Source organism: Trachypithecus francoisi, unplaced genomic scaffold (assembly GCF_009764315.1).
Source record: "Trachypithecus francoisi isolate TF-2019V2 unplaced genomic scaffold, Tfra_2.0 Lachesis_group1, whole genome shotgun sequence".
NCBI lineage: Eukaryota > Metazoa > Chordata > Mammalia > Primates > Cercopithecidae > Trachypithecus > Trachypithecus francoisi.
The window spans coordinates 41,579,800-41,603,137 of NW_022681454.1; the positions used below are offsets into that span (position 1 = coordinate 41,579,800).

The following is a 23,338-nucleotide window of genomic DNA, read 5'->3' on the forward strand; positions in this document are numbered from 1 at the left end:
AGTCAGTGCCCAGGAAATAATCTGCAAAAGAAGGAGCAAGATCATTGTTTCATTCTCTCTTGTTTATCATGCTGGTTTCTTCCCCTTTGTCCTCCTCTTAACATACCCACTGCTTTCCTCTCTTGCCTTTTAACACATATTCTGTATTTTCTGTACTCAATCCCCCTGCCGCACACTTCCTCCTCCTATCTGCCCACTCCTTACTTGACATTCCTGAGAGCACCGCCTAGTGAAATTTAGAAATTAAATAATTCCTAATTGTTTCTCTTATTTTCCTACTATTGAACTTTCCTCAGTGGTCTTTCTGTGGCTTTATTCACATAAACATCCCCTTTTCCCTCAAAAGACAAAGAGGGGCCATGCCCCTGGAAGAGCTTCTGAATGTTTAAACCACCTCGAAGTTCTAGGACAATGACAAGTGGAACCAACTTCCAATGCCATTAAATTCCAATAGAATTTCTCATCTGGTGTAACCGCATTTGGATAACATTTATGGTCATCCAAGGGAGTCTGGGAAATTTTAGTTTACGGATGCTCTTCAACTTAAGAATGGGGTTACATCCCAATAAAGACATCGTAAGTTGAAAATACTTAAAGTCAGAACTGCATTTGATACGCCTAACCTACTGAACATTATAAGCTCAGCCTAGCCTACCTTAAATGTGCTCAAAACATTTATGTTAGCCTGCAGTTGGGCAAAATCCTCTCACACAAAGTCTATTTTATGATAAAGTGTTGAATATCTCACGAAATATATTGAATACCAACCTAAAAGTGAAAAACAGAATGATTGGGTATTTGAAGTACAGTTTCTACCGACTGCATATTGCTTTTGCACCATCATAAACTTGAAAAATTGTTAAGTTAAACTATCCTAAGTTGGGGACCATCTGTATACACAATTAAATGATTTTCCCCCTGCATAACTTACCAGAGCCTGTAATACGCTGATGTGCAGTGTGAAACTCAGGAGTGGCAAGCGGGAAGCAGGAAGCTAGTATCTCTAGCTTATTGGCCCACTTGTGTTTGACTATTCTGTGAGCATCGTGGCCATCGCAATCAATTGCAGGAAGCACGGTAGCAAGAGTACAAAATGAGGAACATGTTTCATTTGTCCAAATATATTAAAGTTCTAAATATTTATGAAGTTATAAATCAAGCATCACCCATGGCCTGGCATGTATTCTCTGCTTGAAGATATTTCCCTGGGCCAGCCCACCTGCATGCACCTGAATGGTAATGTGAATCTGTTGGGGGTGAGGCAGAGCGGGGGGTGGGCTGGCCCAGGTACCCTGGGCACTAACTGGATCTATCAAAGCCTTGGACAGGACTGTCCCTGTTCATCTTCCCAGGCTACCAGGGTACACAGATTCTGCCTGCACCCCTCCCCACACCAACCCTGTTTCCCATCCCCCAACAACTTCCCCACCCTTGCCAAGATTCCCAGGCAGTTGCCTCCCTGTCCTACCCCTTCAGAACAAAGGGAAGGGAGGAGCACAGTTACTGAGGAACCTGGTCTGCCTGGGCACCGACTCTGGGTGACTGGGGCAGCCGACCTTAAACACAGCAACCCCTCTTTTCCTGGTTTCCCGGGGGCTGACTGATTTCCCTCCTCCCTCCCGCGACCTGCACCCTCCCAGTCTCATATTCTGTGGCCTGGACACCTGCATTGGTTCATGGATTTTTCTCTGTTATTCCCCATTATTTACTTGTTTCCGAAACTTGCAAAAACCTTTTATTAATACAAAGAGGAAATAAGTCTTTGAGCTTGAGCGTTTGTGTCATGTGGGCCCCAGGGCAAGTGATCTGTTTGCCTGGATCTTAGGTGTTACTGGTGAGCATTGGTGAGTTATCCCTGTAGGGAAAAGTGGTATGGAAAAGCAACTGCAGTATAAAAGATTAGTTTTATAGTGTGGCAAACACTACTTCTTACAAAATGCATTTCTGCTAAAATAACCGGTCTTGTTTGCTTGGACCCACGATCAATATGCAGAATGAGCACCTTAAGCTCAGAAGCATGAATGCGTTTAAGAGAAATCACTTCTAAGAGAAATGAAGCAAAGCCTTCCAATGCCAGTGGCTAATTACTTTGTGTTTTCATTAGCTCCAAAAAGATTCACAGAATCATACCAGCATCTTGGAAGTAAACCAAAGAGGGACTAAGATTAAAAAATGGTTTCTGCCACCAAAGAGGATGTTTAGATATGTGAAGCCTTCTGCTTCTGTGTGTCAATCTGGGTGCCAGGCCAGAGGCCAATTGTCCTCTCTTGACCTGGCCTGTCCCTTGAGGACATAGCTCCATTCTGATCATGCTTTTATTTTTCTAAGCAGTTTAAGTTCTGGGCATGGGACCCAGAAGAGGAGCGCAGGCGACAGGAAAAATGGCAACAGGAACAGGAACGTTTGCTCCAGGTAGGACTGGGTTTGCTGCTTTTCTTCTTTTTTCTTTTTTTTCTCTTACTTTACTTTCCACTGCATTAAGTAGACTTCTAATACAGGAAATGTGGAATGGAATCCACATGGATTCCACATTTTGTGTCCATGTAATGGAGTACCCTGTGTCTCATTCTTCCTGCCAAAGACAATAATAAACATGATGAAAAACCATTCATATTAACACTGAACCAAAAACTCCTCCAAATATGGTTAAGGGCCAGTCTACCCATTCATCACCTCCTCAGTTGCCAATCAATTTCTGGTCCAAGTAGCAGGGGAAATTAATTATCTAAAAGCCCTCTGCTAGCATACACGTGAAATAAAATTTAGCCTCAGTCTAGTTTCTTAAATAGAAATGTTTGCTCTACCTTTGAGGGCCAGGTGTGGTGGCTCACGACTGTAATCCCAGCACTTTGGGAGTGAGTGCATCACCTGAAGTCAGGAGTTTGAGACCAGCCTGGCAACATGGCGAAACCCCATCTCTACAAAAATACAAAAATTAGCCAGGCGTGGTGGTGCACACCTGTAATTCCTGCTGCTCAGGAGACTGAGACAGGAGAATTGCTTGAACCCAGAAGGGAGAGGTTGCAGTGAACTGAGATCGCACCACTGCATTCCAGCCTAGACAACAGAGTGAGACTGTCTCAAAAAAAAAGAACCAGCCTGACCAACATGGAGCCCGTCTCTACTAAAAATACAAAATTAGCCAGGCATGGTGGCATATGCCTGTAATCCCAGCTAGGGAGGCTGAAACAGGAGAATCACTTGAACCCGTGAGGCAGAGGTTGCAGTGAGTCGAGATCGCGCCATTGCACTCCAGCCTGGATGACAAGAGCGAAAATCCGTCTCAAAAACACGCAAAAAAAGAAAAAGAAATGTTGCTCTACCTTTGAGTAAAAGCTGCTGATTATCAATTCTAGAAAAATTCTGGTAGTAAGTTCGTTATACTCCTACTTCGTGCCAGTTTTATGGATTAACAGGGCTTCGAAAGGTAATCTAGCAACCTAAAGAACTAACCCATTTTGGTTACCTGGGATGTGCCAGGAACTGTGGTTAGTGCTTGACATTTTTACTTCATTTATCCTCAAACAACACTTCAAAGTATGCCTTGTTTGCAACTGAAGAAAGTAAAGCTCACCGAAGTTAAGTTAATTGCCCAAGGTTACACAGCTAACAGGTGTCAAGACCAGATTCAAATCCAAGTCTGGATGACTTTAAAACTCATGCTCCTTCCACTACATTCCCACTAGTACTGATTTTACAAAAAATAAAAAATAAATAAGTAAAGGAAAATAATGTTAAATCTCATTAGTTTTGGTGACTTTCTGCTGCTTGTAGAAAGCAATGCTTAATGCAAGTTTATTTTACTTTTTTTTTCTTTTCTTTTCCTTTTTTTTTTTTTTTTTTTGTTCTAATCCTTTTGACTGAATTCCCAGGGGTGAGATGGTGGATGGTGATTTATATAGCAGTAGTAGATGGTAGTATGGTTTTGGTTCTGCCTAAATTTGGCATTTTGGAACTTGCAGAAGGTTAAGCCTTCAATACCAAACTGTTAGTAGGAACCTGATTGATCAAAGTCTTGGGGCTGCTGGAATTTGAGGTCCATTGTGAGACCTCAGTGCACCCCAACCATCTGCTTGTCTCGGGAGAGTTAGGTCCTCATTCCCTAGCCAAATGATGAACAGCCAAGAGTCAGATTTCCACACAGTGAAGTCAGGCAAATGTGCTCGCCACTGTGGTGCTCTATTACACACCAAGGGGTGACCCCTGGTAACAGACGCAGGCACCAGGCCTTTCTATTGCTCCTGTGTTTCTAACTTGTTGCCTGGTATGGCATCGTGGGTTGTGGGCCAGGGTGTTTGTAGGGGAGGGCGTGAGAGAGAGAGAGACAGATTCTGTGTGTGTGTGTGTGTGTGTGTGTGTGTGTGTGTGTGTGTAATACTGCATCTTTCACTCTCTTGCCTCTCTGCATAATCAGTTCATCCTCTTGGTGAGGGGAACACATGATGTAAGCTCCTAAAACCAAGAAGCCTAAGAAGCTTTACTGGTTTTCAGCTTTTGTGTAGTTTTAAGTCTCTTTCCTCTATTCTAAAAAGCCCCTGAGGTCCTTCTCTAAAACTTTACAATATTTGGTTTTCATAACACATTTTTACCTGGAGATAAAGAGCATGCCATGGGTTGATCAAAAGTGATTTTGTTAGAGTTAATAAGAACACCATGCTCCAGAGAATGCCAAGAAAGTCCTTCTGCTCCTAAGATACCGACAAAACAGGTGATGCCTGCAGGAAATCTCAGCGGCTTCCCCATGAAGACAGAAGCAGACTTGTTTCAGCCCCAAAGAGAGGATTGACAACAGTCAGCCTAAAATATTTGAGTGTGTGCACCATGCATCAGTGGTTTCTTTGTCTGTCATGTCAGGATGCCATTCCCAAGGCATCAGGAGTGTCACTTCTCATTTTATGCATTAATTTTAATCCCCATTTATTAATTTCTTCTAATCAGCCATCAGGGACTCCAGTCACATTTTGAACCCCATTTTTATTCATAGTATGTTCTTTTTTCCCCCCAGAAATGGTGACTTGTGCTGCATTATTTCTGAAAAACAAAAATGGCAGTTCTGAAGAAGTAATCTAATGGACTGGTTAAAAACTAATCTTTTTTTTTTTTTTTTGAGACGGAGTCTCGCTATGTCACCCAAGCTGGAGTGTACTGGCCAGATCTCAGCTCACTGCAAGCTCCGCCTCCCGGGTTCACGCCATTCTCCTGCCTCAGCCTCCCGAGTAGCTGGGACTACAGGCGCCCGCCACCTCGCCGGCTAATTTTTTGTATTTTTAGTAGAGACGGGGTTTCACCATGTTAGCCAGGATGGTCTCGATCTCCTGACCTTGTGATCCGCCCACCTCGGCCTCCCAAAGTGCTGGGATTACAGGCTTGAGTCACTGTGCCCGGCCAAAAACTACTCTTAATTCAGGAGTTACTTAAAGCTAGGAAGACTCTATTTTGGTAGAATAGTCACAAGCAAAGAGTGATTCAGCTACTCAGCTAATTATCATCTTGTCCACAGTGGACCTTTCTGTACTGTCTGTCTTATAAATCTTCAAGGTTTTTCATCTTTTTTTTTTTTTTTTTTTTGAGACGGAGTCTCGCTCTGTCGCCCGGGCTGGAGTGCAGTGGCCGGATCTCAGCTCACTGCAAGCTCCGCCTCCCGGGTTTACGCCATTCTCCTGCCTCAGCCTCCCGAGTAGCTGGGACTACAGGCGCCCGCCACCTCGCCCAGCTAGTTTTTTGTATTTTTTAGTAGAGACGGGGTTTCACCGTGTTTGCCAGAATGGTCTCGATCTCCTGACCTCGTGATCCGCCCGTCTCGGCCTCCCAAAGTGCTGGGATTACAGGCTTGAGCCACCGCGCCCGGCCGGTTTTTCATCTTTTATCACACTCTTCTCACAGCAATGCATTTCTATTAGTGGAATGGCAAAACTCATCTCTAAAGGGCCCAATAAAACCAAACTAATGATTTAGCACACCTGGGACAATACCCAAGTGAAGGAAGATTTTAGAGGTTTTCCACCTTTCTGTCTTTTCTCTTTCTGTAAGCAAAACATGAGCAGTAGAAAATACTGCTGTCCATTGGATTTTTATGTTCCCAAAATGTTTGAGTGCCACAAAACTGTATTCCCTTTTTATTGCATGAATCAATTAGATTCAGAATCCTTACAAGAAGAAGATAATCTTGCAACATATTGTGCATGGTGGTTTAGGGGGGAAAATTCCCGATGATGTATGCAATCAGTTCAGAACAATCTATGGAAATTCCATAACAGGAGAGATACCAGAAGGAGCAGGACAAGCTGAAAGAAGAGTGGGAAAAGGCCCAAAAGGAGGTGGAAGAGGAAGAACGCAGATACTATGAGGAGGTAGGAAATTCCCAAGAAGGAATTTGACTTTGTCGTCCCAATTCCTCAGTCTAGCAACACTCTCTGTGTCTGTGGCATGCAGATGCGTGTGGCTGTGTCTGACTCTTTACTGACAGCAGAATCCCATCAACCTCTTTAAAACAGTCATGTCATTTAGGTTCTGAAAGATCAAAATTCCCCGCAAATACAGTTCATGGTAAGGGCGTGTTGAGTCAGTCAAGGGAGACGATACAATTACATCTGTTCTCTAATCAGTGAGTCAGATTCTTGATTGATCTTGGAGAGGTGACATGAAATAATCAGTTCCATTCATTTGTGTGTTTGTTGTTTGGTAATAGTGAATTAATTCTATGAGGATAATTTTGATATTGAGGCTGAATGAATGCGTTTACTATAGAGCACTAAAGAGATTTGGAGGAGAAGAGAATTTGGTTTAGGTTCATTTTGTTTTTTAAATGAATAAGCCAGAACACATTAGATAACTTAAAGGAGGCTGCATTTTATGTATATTATCTAAAGTTTGTTCATGATTAATATTGTGAATTTTATATTCAACAATACTTTTTGTGCATAATCAGATCCCTATATCATAATCAGATCCATATATCAGAAAATAGCATCTCTAATTAGGCTTCTTGTATCACTCTAACCAATTAATTTGCAGAGTCTTTGTTTTTAAAAATTAAATGTTAATTTCTAAATTATTACCCATGGAGAGTGTTATATGATTTGCATGCTTTTGGAAAATAAGACTTTTTAAAATGCCCTGCTTGTTTGAACATATTCTGATTTTTTTCTAAAGTGCCTTAATGACATTTTTCTTTTAACAAATATGATTTTTATTTTCCCCCCTTTCATCGATTTCTGTCCTTCCCCTTAGGAGCGTAAGATAATTGAAGACACTGTGGTTCCATTTACTGTTTCTTCAAGTTCCGCTGACCAGCTGTCTACCTCTTCCTCCGTGACTGAAGGCAATGGGACAATGGTGAGACCACAGATTAAAAGCAATTTGTGAAATAAAGAAACCTAAATAGAAGTACAAAACCCCAAGACCAAGGTTACCCAACAGATTCAATAGTTTAAATCCAAGACTAGCTATTCCCCTAGAATCACGTCAGCAACTATGTGGCCATTGTGCCCCATTATTCCATCACTGCTGCTGCCAAACTCGAGTCATTTCCTGCGGAGCAGTAAAGTCATTACCCCAGCCAGATCTATCCCAGTAGGCTGGAAGCCAAAGTCTCTCCACACCTGGCTGGCAAGATCTCAATTAGTGAAGTCATGTTCTGGAATATCCTTCTCACAGCCCAGTTGCCAGATCATTCATTCATTCAATAGACATTTATTCCCCTCTGCCATACTATACATTCCTTTCGATTGTTTGGCAGCAGCAGAGATGTCAGTAATATGTTCTCCACCAGCGTCCATGAAAATCGCTTCTAATGCCCCACATTCCACAAGACCTGTAGTCCTAGCTGCCTGGGAGGCTGAGGCAGAAGGATCCCTTAAGCCCAGGAGGTAAAGGCTGCAGTGAACATGATCTTGCCATTGCACCACTGTACTCCAGCCTGGGAGAGAGAACAAGACCCTATCTCTAAAGGAAATAATAATAATTTTTAAAAACTAGCTAATAGATGCTGGGCTTAACACCTAGGTGATGGGTGCAGCAAAACCACCATGGCACCTGTTTATCTATATGTAACGAACCTGCACATCCTGCACATGTACCCCAAAACTTAAAAACAAAACAAATTAAAAAACCTAAATAAATAAATAAAATGAACTTATGTAGGACAGCACTAAAAACAAACAAACAAAAATTCACAAGAAATTTACATGTTGTCTTTGAAGGCCAGAGAGAGCCTATAAAGTCTGGTCTGCCTCCACATTCCCCAAATAAGGTCATAGAAGATGGAAGGATAGGCAGAAGTTATATCAATACCTGGATAGTCCATAGTCCACATAAAGGAAAATAACCTGTGGATACCAGAAAACCATTTGTCCTGAAATGAGTAGTCCTATGACTGTTTTATTTTGAAAGAGAGGTTTTCTAATCAATTCCCTTTTGTAATAACTTTTGAAAGAGATTCAGATTATACATTTATTCGAAGTAGTTGGAAATCAGTGGCTATTCAGTTAATTTGGACAACTGTTTTTTAAATTATAGGCAACATGATTGAAAAATACTTCAGATATCCCTGGCCAGAGATAAGGGTTATACAGTGTATTTAAAATGTATACTTAAGATTTTCATTGTTTTTCTCCTTAGAATAAGATAGATCTGGGAAACTGTCAAGATGAAAAACAAGACAGAAGATGGAAGAAATCATTCCAGGGAGATGACAGTGACTTATTGCTGAAGACTAGGGAAAGTGATCGACTGGAGGAGAAGGGCAGGTATGAGCCCATGCCATCCCAGGCTGTCCATGAAAATGGACAAAGCTGGGCTCTACTCGTGCATGCCCAGGAAGGGTACTCTTTGCTGATGCAAATTATATTCAGCTTCGAAATGAATGTTCCAGTAATACATTACATATTGCTTGGACATATTTTGTAATAGGTCTAAAATCAGTGTCCTTATGCTCTTGAATATAAATAGCCTTCTCTTTTTTCTTTTTTCTTTTTTTTTTTTCTTGAAATGGAGTCTCACTCTCTCTTAGGCTGGAGTGCCATGGTACGATCTTGGCTCACTGCAGTTGCCACCTCCCAGGTTCAAGTGAGTCTCCTGCCTCAGCCTCCCAAGTAGCTGGGACTATACGCACGTGCCACCACGACCAGCTAATTTTTGTATTTTTGGTAGACATGGGGTTTCGCCATGTTGGTCAGGCTGGTCTTGAACTCCTGACCTCAGGTGATCCACCTGCCTCCGCCTCCCAAAGTACTGGGATTACAGGTGTGAGCCACCGTGCCTGGCCTAAATAGCCTTACTTTTAAAAAGGCAAACTCTTTTTTAAATAAAGGGGACGGTATCAGTCTTCAAAAGCTGATTCAAAGCCCCAAACCTAAGTATTACTCACTTGAAATGATGAATGTGTCCGGAGTGATAGAAATTGAAATGAGAAACTGGCGTCCCACCACTGTGGTTTCACTGTGGACCTGAACTTGGCCCTTATTATCCCCTGAGCTGTAAGAAACCATGTTTATTCTGGTGATAATATAAAGGATAACCAACTAGTCAATTGATTATGGGTAGTCACCCCATCCATGCTCTATTGTGTTCCATGGGAGATCAGAAAAGGACAGCTAGAGACCCCTGGAGCACTCAAAACTAGCTCAGACTGGAGCAGACTCTGTTTGTGGCTGTGGGTTGTAATGGGTTTATTGATGCCACCCCACCCCATCCCTTACCTAGAAGGGACCTACAGAAAGCCCAAGAAGCTGGCAGTGCTCTGCAACCAACACGTTGTTCATGAGAAAGATGTTTTCCTCTGGGCTGCGAGATACCAGATAGGTATTGGCAAGAGTGCATGCACGTACACACACACACAGCATCCCAGAGGGATCTGAGGCAAGAAAGGCTAAGTGTCGTTTTCAAAGACTGGCCAACTTGAAAGGTTGGCTGGGAGCAGAGCTCTCTGGATGGGATTTTGCCCTGAGAATCCTCCTGTGCTCATTAGCTAGAAGACTGGTTAAATTGTAAGCTGCAGGTGCTCAGGCCTATGTCCAGAAACTGTAGGGCCCTTGGATGAATTTCCAGTTTATACTCTTGAAAGGGACTTCTCAGTTTTATGCAATGAAAACCACTAGTCAGGAAGATCTGAATGATGCTGATAAGCTATTTACAAAATGTACAAAAAATGTAACTTTACAGAAAACCTCTGACCTTCATTTTTGCAATTTTTTGCATTTTTGCAATTTCTCCAGACACACATTTTACATGAATTTTAGCTAGTTCTCCAGGCTGTCCCTGTTTTCACCAGAAAAACTTTCCTTTTATCTCCTCCATCTGTTCATTCTTTGCACACAGAAGCCACTGAAAGTCCAGTGAGTTACCATGGTCTTCAAAGTTTCCATGTGGCTAAATGATTTTTACAGTAAGTCCTCTCTTGTGAACATCAGGTTAGCACTGGCATTCCTTGAAATTATTAGAATGAAGACCTTTGTGGACAGAGAAGCCATCAGAAATGATAGTTTGTTGAGCTTGTTAAGTGGATGGATAATAGAAATTTGGAGTACTTTATCATTTTAAATCTATTTTAAAATAAAAAGAATAAATAGTCCCATCTCTTTTTTTATATTGTAATTGGTACTTCCATCCTTTAAGTTATAGGACCAAGAAGTTTCATTGAGTTACTTTTCTGTCTGCTCTGAAGTATACCTCTTTATTTTAACAGCCTAACTCAAGGGGCCTTGGCTCATTCTGGAAACCCTGTATCAAAAGGAGTTCATGAAGACCATCAACTGGATACCGAGGCTGGGGCCCCACACTGTGGGACGAATCCACAGCTTGCTCAGGGTAAGAATGGAGAAGACCAGTTTCATTCAATGTTTAAATTGTTGTTAGACCCTCACATTGTCCAGAAAGCTATGATCTCTGCTGGCTACAGGCTTCTTTCTAAGAGCCCTGGACTTCTAGCTTATGCCCAATATATAGCGAATAAACTCCCACCACTCTGTGCTGGGGACTCAGTGAGACCTGAGACGGTGTTCGCACTTTAAAAAAATGTAACTTTACAGAAAACCTTTGACCTTCATAAGTAGTGCATTCTGAGACTTCCTCAAATTCCTAATTCCACCATTGGACATAATCTCCCCATAAAATGCTTATGGAGGAGTGGAATCCCCAAAGCTGGGTGAGATGCAGGTACTGGAATGGTGGGAAGGTCCCGTCAGCTCCCATTGCCACTTCACCCTCATTTCCACCCGTGTCTCCCACACTCCTGGCTCACCACAACAAAATTTAAATGTATTCCTCACCAAAATGACCAAATTCTACATGCCAAGGGTCTTCAGTATCATTCCTAGATAACTGAAACCTCAAATACTAAATGATATAAAGAGGAGGAGTGAACTAAGAGGATAAAAGAGTGACCCTGGTAAATGTATTTATTGCCAAAGCAATAATGGTGGAATTAATGAATTTTGCCTTACAGTTTTTAGCCTGTTGTCTACACAGATATTTACCTGAGTTGATTATAATACATAAGCATAGATTTGTGCATGTTCCCAAACAGAGATATCCCTGCAAGCTGAATACCATTCAGGTGCCCTGTGGATTTAAACCACATCACAGTTGATGTGATCCATGAGTCAGAGAAAGGAATGGGTGTTCACTGTGTTTTAGAAATGATGTTCCAGGTTATAATTGCGTCCACCCAGATTTGCTTTCTTTCATGCATAAGAAGTCAGTGTTTTAAAGTACTGTTTTATGACATCAGAAATCAGCAAGGGGAAAGGGCATGGTTCCTAACCTCCTTTGCTTCCAGAACTAAATCATGATGCAGTGATTTAAGTGGCCTCTCTAACCACCATGTGCCCATGACCTGCATGAAATCGCTATGAAACCTCAACAGGCGTTAGCACTTTAAAGAAAGGTGACTTCCTGGGTAGTAAGGTGATTTTACTGTGCACTACATTTATGTTCTTTAACTGGCCTCAGATCCATCCCAGAATCAGCAGGTATCAAATCCAATGCACAGTTCAGAAGACGTGAAGCCAAAAACCCTCCCACTGGATAAAAGCATTAACCATCAGATCGAGTCTCCCAGTGAAAGGCGGAAGTGAGTAACCAGACACGACGGTTGTGGGATTCCCTTTTTGAAAAATTCATTAACTTAGAAGGGGGAAGAATGAAAAATGTGAGATGGCAAGATGACAGCCGCATTTTTGTGCTTTTTGTCAATCTCATTGACAAGATAGTCAACATCATTGGAAGTTTGGGGCAGTCTTTCTGGCAAGTGAATATGTACTCTGAATTTATCGAGTTGTAATAGGCAAAGTTATGTTTTTAGCCCACAAATTTAAACATTGGAAAGCAGGTGCAGGCCTGTTGTGTTTGTAATTGATTTGAGTTAAATTGCCTCAAAGTCTGTGGACAAAGTTTCGTTCAAGAAAAAAATGTTACTCTCTCATTATTATGCTCTCCCTTAAGGTAATTACCTGGGCCGTGTTTTAATTTTGTAAGAAAGTATTTTTGACAATAATAGTTTCTATCATGTTTGAACCATTTCATTATAATAGGCACTCTGTTGAAGAGTTTACATATATTTACCTCCTCTTTATCTATTAACTCACTGAACCCTTCCAATAACTTTATGAGATTGTTCCTGCCATTTTATAGATGACGAAATTGAGGCTCAGGGAAGTTAAATAACTTGTCCAGATTATTTAACTGATTAAGTAGTAGAGGAATTCAAAATGAACCCTCAGTTTCACAGTAAGATCATATTTGAGCCAGAGATACCTTATAATCACGATGTTTAAAATGTTAACATTCATAGTACTGTAATCAGTCATTCTACCTAGAGCCAGACCACCTCCATTCAGATTTTGACTCAGCCACTTACCAACATTGGACTTTGAGCAAATTACTTAATCTTCCTCTGCCTCATTTACAAAATGGGAATGACAATAGTCCCTACCTCACAGGGTTTTGTGCCTGGCTAATAGTAAGTGCAGGTGATGAAGGTGATGATGATGATGATGATGATGATGATGATGATGATGAGAACTTGTTTTGTAAAAGAAAAATATTTATTTATTGCCTTATATTTTCTTGTTACATTTTCCTTTTCCCCAATGCAATATTTGAACCATTTCCTCTGTTTCTTTTATGTCTATCCAGTTTCATTTCTATTTGTCTATGTGACACTCGAATCAATAGAAGTTAAAATTACCTGGAAGTAATCACTATCGGTATTGATTATTGCAGTGATGTTTAATCTTTTTTTAAGCATTGGTACTTATACTTTAGGGTGTTACATGAAAATGTGATATTTGAAGAAGACAAGCTTTCACTGGCAAGGGAGGTTTGGGTGGGAAGCAGGGTCAGGGAGTTCTGCTGAAAGCGGAAGACAGGTGGACTCACACGCTGTTCACTTCCGTGTTGGTATTTTTCTTTCCCTTGTTCTTTTCTGTGTTCTACCCCTTTCTTTACAAATGGTACTCACTTTTAAAAGCAAGAGCCCAGAACTGATGGCTTAATCACAGGCAAGGCTCACGTACAACCATTCTGGTAGCTTCTAGCTGGGAGCCATTCTGACTTCTTGATGGCTACGACATATCAGTTGTTACATGTTTTGAACATGACCCTTCATCACACATACCCATAATGAATTTGTTGATAAGGGAAGTCACTGAAAAGAGCTCCCTTAAGGTCTGCCCTTCATCTCTGGGCTCTCCTTGAAGATCTTCCCTGGATCCCTCCTCATCTTTCCCGTTCCACGGAGTCCATCGTTTTTACATCTAATTAGCATGCCAAAGCAGTTTGGCAAGCAACTTAAAAAACAACCTGGCAATTTTAGCTAACGAAGAAATTAACTAAAAATAAAAATTATAAAAATATTCTGTCTTTTCTGTTCAGCAATGCCAGCATGCCAACCTGGTTTTGATTTTAGGTAGTTAATACGTGTACAATTCTTGCTAGACATTATTAGTATTTTTGTTCATTAAAAAAAAAAAAAATACTGCCAGGAAACGCTGTGGTCTTTGATTTGGTTGTCGAGAAAGTTTTATTTTATTTTATTTTCCTAATCTAAAGTGTCTTTTTAAAATGGAGTTTGGCTTCTCTTTACTTGCCGTAATTTCTGACTCCTTTACCACATTACAGGAAAAGTCCCCGAGAGCACTTCCAGGCTGGGCCTTTCTCTCCCTGTTCTCCCACCCCTCCCGGTCAGTCACCAAACAGGTACAAGAGGTCAGCAGGCCTTTCTGAGGCTGCTTTGTTGTGACTAGAGCTTGCCAAGCATCATTTCAACTGAATTAGTGCTTGCCAAATGATTTTGAGGGATGTGTCCATCCACATCTCTTCCTACACACACACAGAGGCAAGAAGAAAGAGAACATTGTTCATCTGCCTGCAGATTTATCAGCTGCAATAGAAAAAGTCAGGCCTGTGACATTGGTGCCGCTATGGCCATAGGGCTTTAATTACATTGTGTGGAACCTCCAATTTAATAATAAAATCCATCAGACAATTGCTGGGCTCCAAAGCTGGCGCCTTTCCTTCCAAGAGGGCTCAGCCCTTCTAGGCAGGATCCGCTCATGGCTCTTACAGAGAACCAGGCGAAGGATGACAAACGAAACTTCATCCTTCTAACCTACTCCAGCTCTCTAATGATGACTTCTGGACATTAACTGGGCCCCATGATATTTTAAAAAGCTGCCTGAATTCCCGTTCCCTGGAGAGACAAATTACTGAGTGCTCAGAGATTTTCTTTGATGTAGAAATTTCATTTAACTATTGGATAAGAGGGGAATACTAATAAATAGCATTTGGTTAGGGGAACCCTTCCTCTTTTCTACTGTCTTCCTTTCCGTTTCTCCTGTCCCTCTGTATCCTGCTGGTTTTCAAATGATATTGCATATTTTTAAATTCCTTGTGTAATTCCAAGAGCTTCTCAGACATCTGGCATCATTGCAGTACGATCTTAGTTGTATAAAAGCTGCCTTTCAGAGGACAGCTGTCTAGTTTCAGATGGGTTGCTGATGGTGTCCTCTCACCTGGTTTTGCTCTGCTGGTTTGGTTCCAGTCCATTGCTGGGCACTGTACTGGATACTGCAGGGGTACAGACAGGAGATAGATTCAGTCCTGCCCTCAGGCTTACAGTTTAGAGAGAAGGCAAGTGCCTTCATTCACAGAGTGTTTGCGCTGGAGGAAGTCGTAGAGATAATCTGGTCCAATCCTTTCCTATTAAAAGGTGAAAGAGAAACCCAAAGTGAGTTTATTACACCAGATCAGAGAACTTGGTGACAGAGCAGACATTAAATCTCACCTCTCTGGGCCCTCTGCCTAGTCTGCTGTATCACAGGTGATTATTTTCAAACAAAAGCGTTGTTTTCTTAGTCAGTAAAAAGAAATGCTGTAGTGGACCAGTGAACCACTTACGGGAAATTTAAAAGCAACATTGAAACCTCAGCAAAGCGAAACTCAGTTATCTTTTAGGACTTATAAAAAAGTATGATAAATATATTGAATTATTCTGAGGCATTTGAATAGACTACAGCACAAACTTCTTGAAACAAATAGCCTAATAACTTAAACACACGCACCAGATTCAGTACCATAGTGGAGACCCAGTATAGCAGTTGTTTGCCATTTATATCTAATGTTTAATCTCCAATTCATCATCCGTTCTGTCATTCTCATTTCATTCATGATATAGGCATCTTAAAAATCCACATTTTCATTTTTGCATGAGGTTACATGTCTGTGTGTGTGACCACCGGTATTCTAAACTGAAGTTTTTATTGTGACGTATATTTTTAAACCTAGGTCTATAAGTGGAAAGAAGCTGTGCTCTTCCTGTGGGCTTCCTTTGGGTAAAGGAGCTGCGATGATCATCGAGACCCTCAATCTCTATTTTCACATCCAGTGTTTCAGGGTACGTACTTATTGCTTTTCTCTCCAGACACAATTTTGTGATGTCCTTTGGCATCGTTCTGTGCTGAGAAATGCCTCTTAGAAATTCTGGAGGGCTTTATCTGTGAGGTCTCCCTGTCTGGGTTGTATAGATGTGTGGTTGGATTCCATCCTTCAGAAGGAAGGTCTCCTATCATGAATCCCTCTGGGATGTCAGATTAGAAGAAGCAGAAAGGTTTGTGCAATTTGTCCTTACAAAAGAGTTTTTGTTGCTAAAGAACATATACTTCAGCGAGAGGCTGAGAATGGGACGCTGGGGAGGATGATGCTCTTCCAAATCTTTTAGGGCCATGTGGATTTATTTGTAATGTCTATGCTGTTTCTTAAACTCTTATGACTTAATGTGAAACAGTTTTAGTCTTTGACCTAGTGGAAAATTGTCTGTCAATTCAATGGCTAGTTAGAAAATTGTAGATCTCAGAATGAATGTGTCTGTAATCTTAGATTAAATATCACTCCCTCGAAAAAGCTGCCCTGCCCACCCAGACTAAGTTGCCTTTGTTATAGGTTGTTATAGAACCTTTCTTGGTCCTTATTACTGATTATCGAATTATTTAAATATTATCTCCTCTAATAAACTGAAACTCCGTAAGGGCAGGGACCATATCTGTCTTGCTTACCACTCTTTCCTCTCTACCTAGCAGAGTAGGTGTCAATAAATATTTTTAGGTGAGTGAATTAGTAAATAAATGGAAAATGAGGCCTGGATTCTAGTCCCAGATCTCTTGGTAATAAGTAGGTGAGTTAACCAGTTATACCTGATTTATTATGAAATTTATAAGTTGGACTATATCAGCATATCCTGTCTTTATTTTCCACTCATGGACACATTTCAAAAAAATATGTAATTTTTGAAGGCAAACCCTTTGTCTCTGAGGAGGAGTCATTTCTTGGTCTGCATAACCCTGACATACTTTCTTTTCCCTTCTTGAATTTTCTCTTATTTCTTGTTGGTAGTTTCCTTGGCTATGAAGTAAATTTGCCTGGGTTTATAATAACTCCCACTTTGCTGATAAGCTAAGAGAAAGTCAGTGAAGTTGTCCCCAAATTATTAATTTAATAATACCAGTAATCACTTGAAAGCAAGATTTATCATAGGCAAAACACAACATAGATACTTATTTTAGATTTCATTTATCAAAAGTATTAGAATGAGACCACAGTTTCCTAAGTTTTATTTCTATAGAGAACCATTCCACAAAGGACAACCAAAAATATTCTCTTTGTAAAGATTAAGCTAGATAATGTATGTCCTAAATTGTCTAGGAATGTTTTGAGGCTCAAGGAATATGCTTTTTAAGATTTGTAGTTATGCCAAGAAATATGTTTCAACACTGTATTCTATTCTCAGAAACTTCATCAGGGCTGGAAATGAGCAAGGTGGTAAGGGCTCTTTGCAGATTCTCAAGGGTCAAGAAACTTGCCTTCTTAACTCTCAAGGCCTTTATTCGCTCTAATCATTCACTTCCTGGAGCTGGCCTGACACTTTAAGGTACATCCACTCTTGGATTTATTCCCCACTCTTGCAACGTAGAGGCAGCTTATAACATAATTTGGATGAAGCCTCACTCTGTCCCAGCTCACCTTAGAGCATGAATTAGGGGCTAGATCCTGGTCCTCCTGCAAGAAGCTGGCACCCAGACCAACTTCCACTGCCCTTTGTACCCTTCTGGTACAAACTCCAAGTATATCCTACAGTCTCCTTCTGCACTCAGCCTGTGTTGGTGGAAATTCCCAGTGGGTTTGTTGCTCTGAATATCACTGAGTTTAATGTGGAAATATAAAATGGAACAGTTGGCTGGGCACGGTGGCTCACACCTGTAATCCCAGCACTTTGAGAGGCCGAGGCGGGCAGATAACCTGAGGTCAGAAGTTCGAGACCAACCTGGCCAACATGGTGAAACCCCGTCTCTACTAAAAATACAAAAATTAGCCAGGCATGGTGGCACACACCTGTAATCCCATCTACACAGGAGGCTGAGGCAGAAGAATTGCTTGAGCCCAGGAGGTGGATGTTGCGGTGAGCCGAGATCGTGCCACTGCACTCCAGCCTGGCTGACAGAGCGAGACACTGTCTTAAAAAATAAATAAATAAATAAAATTTAAAAATGGAACAGCTACTTCCTAGAAATTTTGATCTGGTAGAACTTAGCAACAATGCTGGCAAGCCTTTAAAGATTATTGATGGACACGTTTCAGTTGATAACTCATTGACCATGTGTTTATTTAAAGCCACTAGGGTTTAATGCATTTGAAATGGTTCTTCCATTTTGATTGAGAAATGGTGTATGATAGAGGTTAAGAGGCTAGGCTTTGGAGTCAACCTGCTACCACTTACCAGCTTCACAACCTTGGGACAAGTCAATGAACCTCTCTGAACCAGTGTCCTTCTCTGTAAAATGCAAGGAATTAAGGTAACATGCTAACCGTATATTTGCTTTTGCTGTAAGTTGACACTGGTGCAGCATCTTACATATAATAGATGCTCCACGAATGTGGTGACTGTAGAAGGGATTGTTGTGCTATTCACATAAACAGTAACTCAGCATTATAAAGAAACAATTCCTTATGCATCTTATGATGTCTGTTCTTTTTACCCTATAGTGTGGAATTTGTAAAGGCCAGCTTGGAGATGCAGTGAGTGGGACTGATGTTAGGATTCGAAATGGTCTTCTGAACTGTAATGATTGCTACATGCGATCCAGAAGTAAGTACTGGGGAGAACCCCTCATGATGACCGAGTGTAATCATATGTCTTCCATAGGACCCGATTTAGGAATTCAAATATTTTTCCCCAGCCATTAACACTCTACTCTGAGAGAAAGGTTTTTTAACATCTAGGTTAAAAAAAAAAAAAAAAAAAAAAATAAGATAGTGAAATAACCATTTATTTACCACTTGTTTCTTCCTGGAAGTTTACTGCTGCAATGTGGACCAATTCTTTTTATCCTGAAGTGCATCAGCACACTAGCAGGTCAAAACATTGCCTGAGCTCACTACAGAGATTTTGGTGCGATAGAAGGAGATGTAAGGTCTGTCAAACACTGCTCACTTGTTCAGGCATGTCTTTAGACAACTGGCACCATTTGGGGATGGTTAAACATGGAGAGTGGCTCTCCACTGTTTATCAGATCGAGCACCAACTCATCAATGTCTGCACGCCCTACATTCAGGAGTTTCATTACGTCATATGTGTTCCCAACTGAATGGAAAGTTCCTTGAGAGGCAACAATGATGGATGGTTCTACTTCTCTGTGGATTCTTCCCCACCTCCTATCTCTACAATACCTTAGTAACAATATGCACTTAATAAATTATTTGCTGCCTTAGTAAGTGAGAAGCCTGCTTTCCCATCTTGCATCCGGGCCTCCTACTGTGGAAGGTTCATGTCAGTTTGCAGGGCAGCAGGGGGTGCTGTTGCCTAGCCGCAGTTTAGAAAATCTGAAAATGGTCAGTGGCTTGCCTCGGAATGTTTCCTCATTTTCCATCATGAGTACAGTCCTTCTGGTGGGTCACCTAGACAGTAGAAGACCTTTTAGTGCAGATTCATCAGTCAGAAACTCTTTTAAAAAATTGGAGTGAAGATAGGGAATGTGAAACTCAAGAATGACTATTTCTCAAAATGAAGTCACGTTTTTACTGCCTTTTTACATGGATCTCAAATCTCTGCAAGACTGAAAACTTTAAGAATGAAAATTGAAAGTAATTTGTTTTATAGCTATAGATTTAGTAAATTCAGTTAAATGTATGCCTATTAATAAAATGATAGGAATTAAAAATTTAGTCAAACCCAGGTAGTTTAGATCTGTAATAAATATTTGACTTGAGATCAAAACAGTTCCAACTTAGAGCTGCTGCTATCATGCATGATATTAATTTTTATACCATATATTGTATATATTAAAATACATAAATAGTATACCATATATCATAAATATATACACACAAATGAACACATATAATACATGTATAATAGGTAATAATTATATATATATTATTTAAACTGGACTTTTGCTTTTATATGCTAACAAGGAAAACTAAACTCTTTTCTCCCAGAGTTCAATGTAATTTTTCCTATCGTCTTCTATAAATTGTTCTTGTTCTCTACCTCAGTGAACCTCAGTGAACCTCAGTGAACCAGCTGAATATAATTTATGGAACCAGAAGAGGGCACTGTTAGGTTGAAGGACTGCTCAGAAAGATTTGAAAAGTGCTGTAGATCTGAGTTTGTTTCATAATTTCAAGTGCTTGAAGGATGCCAACAGAACAAACATGAACCCCCCTCTGGGTGACAGTGGCCTCTTTTTTTTTTTTTTTTTTTTTTTTTGAGACGGAGTCTCGCTCTGTCGCCCGGGCTGGAGTGCAGTGGCCGGATCTCAGCTCACTGCAAGCTCCGCCTCCCGGGTTCACGCCATTCTCCTGCCTCAGCCTCCCGAGTAGCTGGGACTACAGGCGCCCGCCACCTCGCCCGGCTAGTTTTTTTGTATTTTTTAGTAGAGACGGGGTTTCACCATGTTAGCCAGGATGGTCTCGATCTCCTGACCTCGTGATCCGCCCGTCTCGGCCTCCCAAAGTGCTGGGATTACAGGCTTGAGCCACCGCGCCCGGCCGACCTCTTTTCATCTAGATATTTTTAAATTGAGAGGTTGGGTGATTCATTGTCATTTCTTTTGGAAATTAGCTTTTTAATTCAAGACCAGGAATTTTTCTCTTAAATATGCAAATATAAAGGGCATTAACTGCTTTCAATTTCAAAACCATGGAGTTCCTGTAATGAGCTGAAAAATAAGAAAGTGATTTGGAGGTAGCCACAAAAATGATTTTTTCTTTATTTTATATTTTAAATGTAGTGTTTTACCAGGATTTACCAGAGAAAACAAGGCCCATTGTTTTCTCTGCCTAGATACTTCTATAGACATTCAATGAATAAATAAAAGTTATAGATGATATAAGGTTAGAAAAATTGAATTGTTCAGAAAGACACCAAATTAAAAGTGCAACTCTCCCTTGTAATCACTTTCCAATAATTTCTTGGGGTAGGGGTAGAATATATGTTTGTACATGTGTATGCACACACTTGCACATACGTACACACAGAGATACATATAAGTATGATGTATCTACCTGGATTTGTGTTGGTTTTATTTCACAAAGGTGAAGATCATATAGTCATGGTGTTCTGTACTTGGTTTTTGTTGCTGTCATTTTGAACTTAATGATACATCTTGGCAGTTTTTCCAGATAACATGCTGTGTCTCCTTTTTCTTTTTAATGACTTTTAAATAGCTGCATGCAATCCCATTATGTGGACTTATAGTTTAAAACTAATTCTCTATGAATGGATACTTTGGTGGTCTCCCATTTTTTAATATTATTTTTAAGATATATCCTTGTGCATATATCTTGATGAATATTTCAAAGCATCTCCATAGGATAGATTCTGAGCAGTAGCACAGCTGGCTTAAAAGGCATGTGCTTTTTAAATTTTCAGACATCTTGCCTAATTATTATTCAGAAAAGTGCACTCTCCCTGCAAAATGTATGAGAGACCCCCCTTTTTTTTCCTCTAAGACTGTATCAGCTCTGGATATCATCAAACATTAAAAATTTCCACTCTGCTTGGTGGGGGGAAAACACCGTATTGCTTTGATCTGTATTTCCGTAATTATGAGTTTGAACATCTTTTCATATGTTTATTTACTATTTATATTTCCTTTTCTGTAAAGTGCTTCCCTGTCCTTTAGCCATTCTTCTATTTGGCACCTGATTTGTATGAGTTCTTTGCAAATTAAAGAAATTTGCCCTTTGTTATATTTGCTGCATATTGCGGTTAGTAGTTTTCCCACTCTGTGATTTATTTTCATACAAAAGATTTTCATTTTATGTAATTAAATATATATATATTTAATACATATAAAAGAAATATATGTTTCTTTTTTGGATTATAGGTTTCTTAGGAAAACTCATTATTTCAAGTGTATAAATAAATTTAGCTGAGATTTCTTCTAGAATTTTTTTTTTCTTCTTCACATGTAAATATATCATAATCAGGATTGTATTTAGGGGTAAAAAATGTGGTTGAGGCCGGGCGCGGTGGCTCAAGCCTATAATCCCAGCACTTTGGGAGGCCAAGGCGGGCGGATCACGAGGTCAGGAGATCGAGACCATCTTGGCTAACACGGTGAAACCCCGTCTCTACTAAAAATACAAAAAATTAGCCGGGCGTGGTGGCGGGCGCCTGTAGTCCCAGCTACTCGGAGGCTGAGGCGGGAGAATGGCATGAACCCAGGAGGCGGAGCTTGCAGTGAGCCGAGATCGCGCCACTGCACTCCAGCCTGGGCGACACAGCCAGACTCCGACTCAAAAAAAAAAAAAAAAAAAAAATGTGGTTGATATCTGACCTGATTTTTTTTCCAATTAGCCAATTGTATGAATATCACTGAATGAATAATCCCTCTTTTTCTCACTAATTTGAAATGCCAGCTTTCTCATAAACTAAGTTCCCATATATATTTAGGTCTATTTCTGGATATTTTATTATGTTTTATTAACCTATTTATTCTCCATTACTGAATGTTTTTAATTATTGTAGCTTCATAATATGTTTTAATATTGGGTAACAATGGTCACCTTCTTTCCAATTATTTTTTCCAAAATTTTCCTAACTGTTCTCCCATGTTCATTTTCCCAGATAACATTAGTATCTTTAGGCTAATTTCAATTAAGTTAACACGTGACAGAGAGAATGACCAGCACATCTGAGAATACTGTTTATTTCTCTGCTGATGTCCTAATGAATAAATATACCTTAGGAATGAATAGGTAGAGGGGATTATAATTCAGTTGAGAAGTATAAATATGCTTGAATTGGTCAAATATATCCAAGATGCAATAAAAGAGTCAGAATGGGAAAAAAATGGCTAAAAACCATTTTTCTTTCCTTTTTAAAATTTGATTTAAATAGAGAGGAGTGGAGATGGATAGATGTGAAGGGTGGTTTACATCGTGGGCATTCTAAGTGAAACAAAATAATTTCATTTTGTGGAATAATAAAACCTGAATATATAATCCTATTTTCTCCAAGTAACTAGTCACATTTAAATGAAATTTTTCTCTTGAAGGGAAAAATAGCATGCCAGCATATTAAAATGCAATTCCTAAAAGCAATGTAAACAGTTTTTAAGTTCATATGTAAATGGGAATGGAAGTGCAAAACAAATGACCTGTCATGCATCCAGCCGTCACATGTTTAACTTGTGCCATTTGGGCTTGGGTGTTGGGTGACTCTGTCTTTGTACATGGTGTTTTGTTCCATCATTCACTCTCGCAAAAGCATTTAATGCAAACTCCCTGGGGTCTTTTCAGATGTTGCAATTGCCTCATCACAACTGTAGTGCCTAAAAAGGAG

General features: G+C 40.2%; 1 protein-coding gene across 22 annotated transcripts in view; it reads left to right on the plus strand.

The window, feature by feature from the left end:
• The window catches only part of LIMCH1 (LIM and calponin homology domains 1), a 342,237-nt gene that overhangs the window by 315,266 nt on the left and 3,633 nt on the right, over window positions 1-23,338 (plus strand). For 6 of the 22 annotated variants that reach the window (XM_033214074.1, XM_033214077.1, XM_033214087.1 and 3 more), the window contains 9 exons: window positions 2,329-2,412; window positions 6,258-6,350; window positions 7,231-7,335; window positions 8,620-8,747; window positions 10,685-10,806; window positions 11,950-12,070; window positions 14,119-14,205; window positions 15,784-15,892; window positions 18,535-18,637. In XM_033214074.1, coding sequence (XP_033069965.1) covers window positions 2,329-2,412; window positions 6,258-6,350; window positions 7,231-7,335; window positions 8,620-8,747; window positions 10,685-10,806; window positions 11,950-12,070; window positions 14,119-14,205; window positions 15,784-15,892; window positions 18,535-18,637 — 952 coding nt within the window. The remainder of the gene's footprint in view (window positions 1-2,328; window positions 2,413-6,257; window positions 6,351-7,230; window positions 7,336-8,619; window positions 8,748-10,684; window positions 10,807-11,949; window positions 12,071-14,118; window positions 14,206-15,783; window positions 15,893-18,534; window positions 18,638-23,338) is intronic. The other 16 variants (XM_033214082.1, XM_033214083.1, XM_033214093.1 and 13 more) reach the window with 5 other exon arrangements.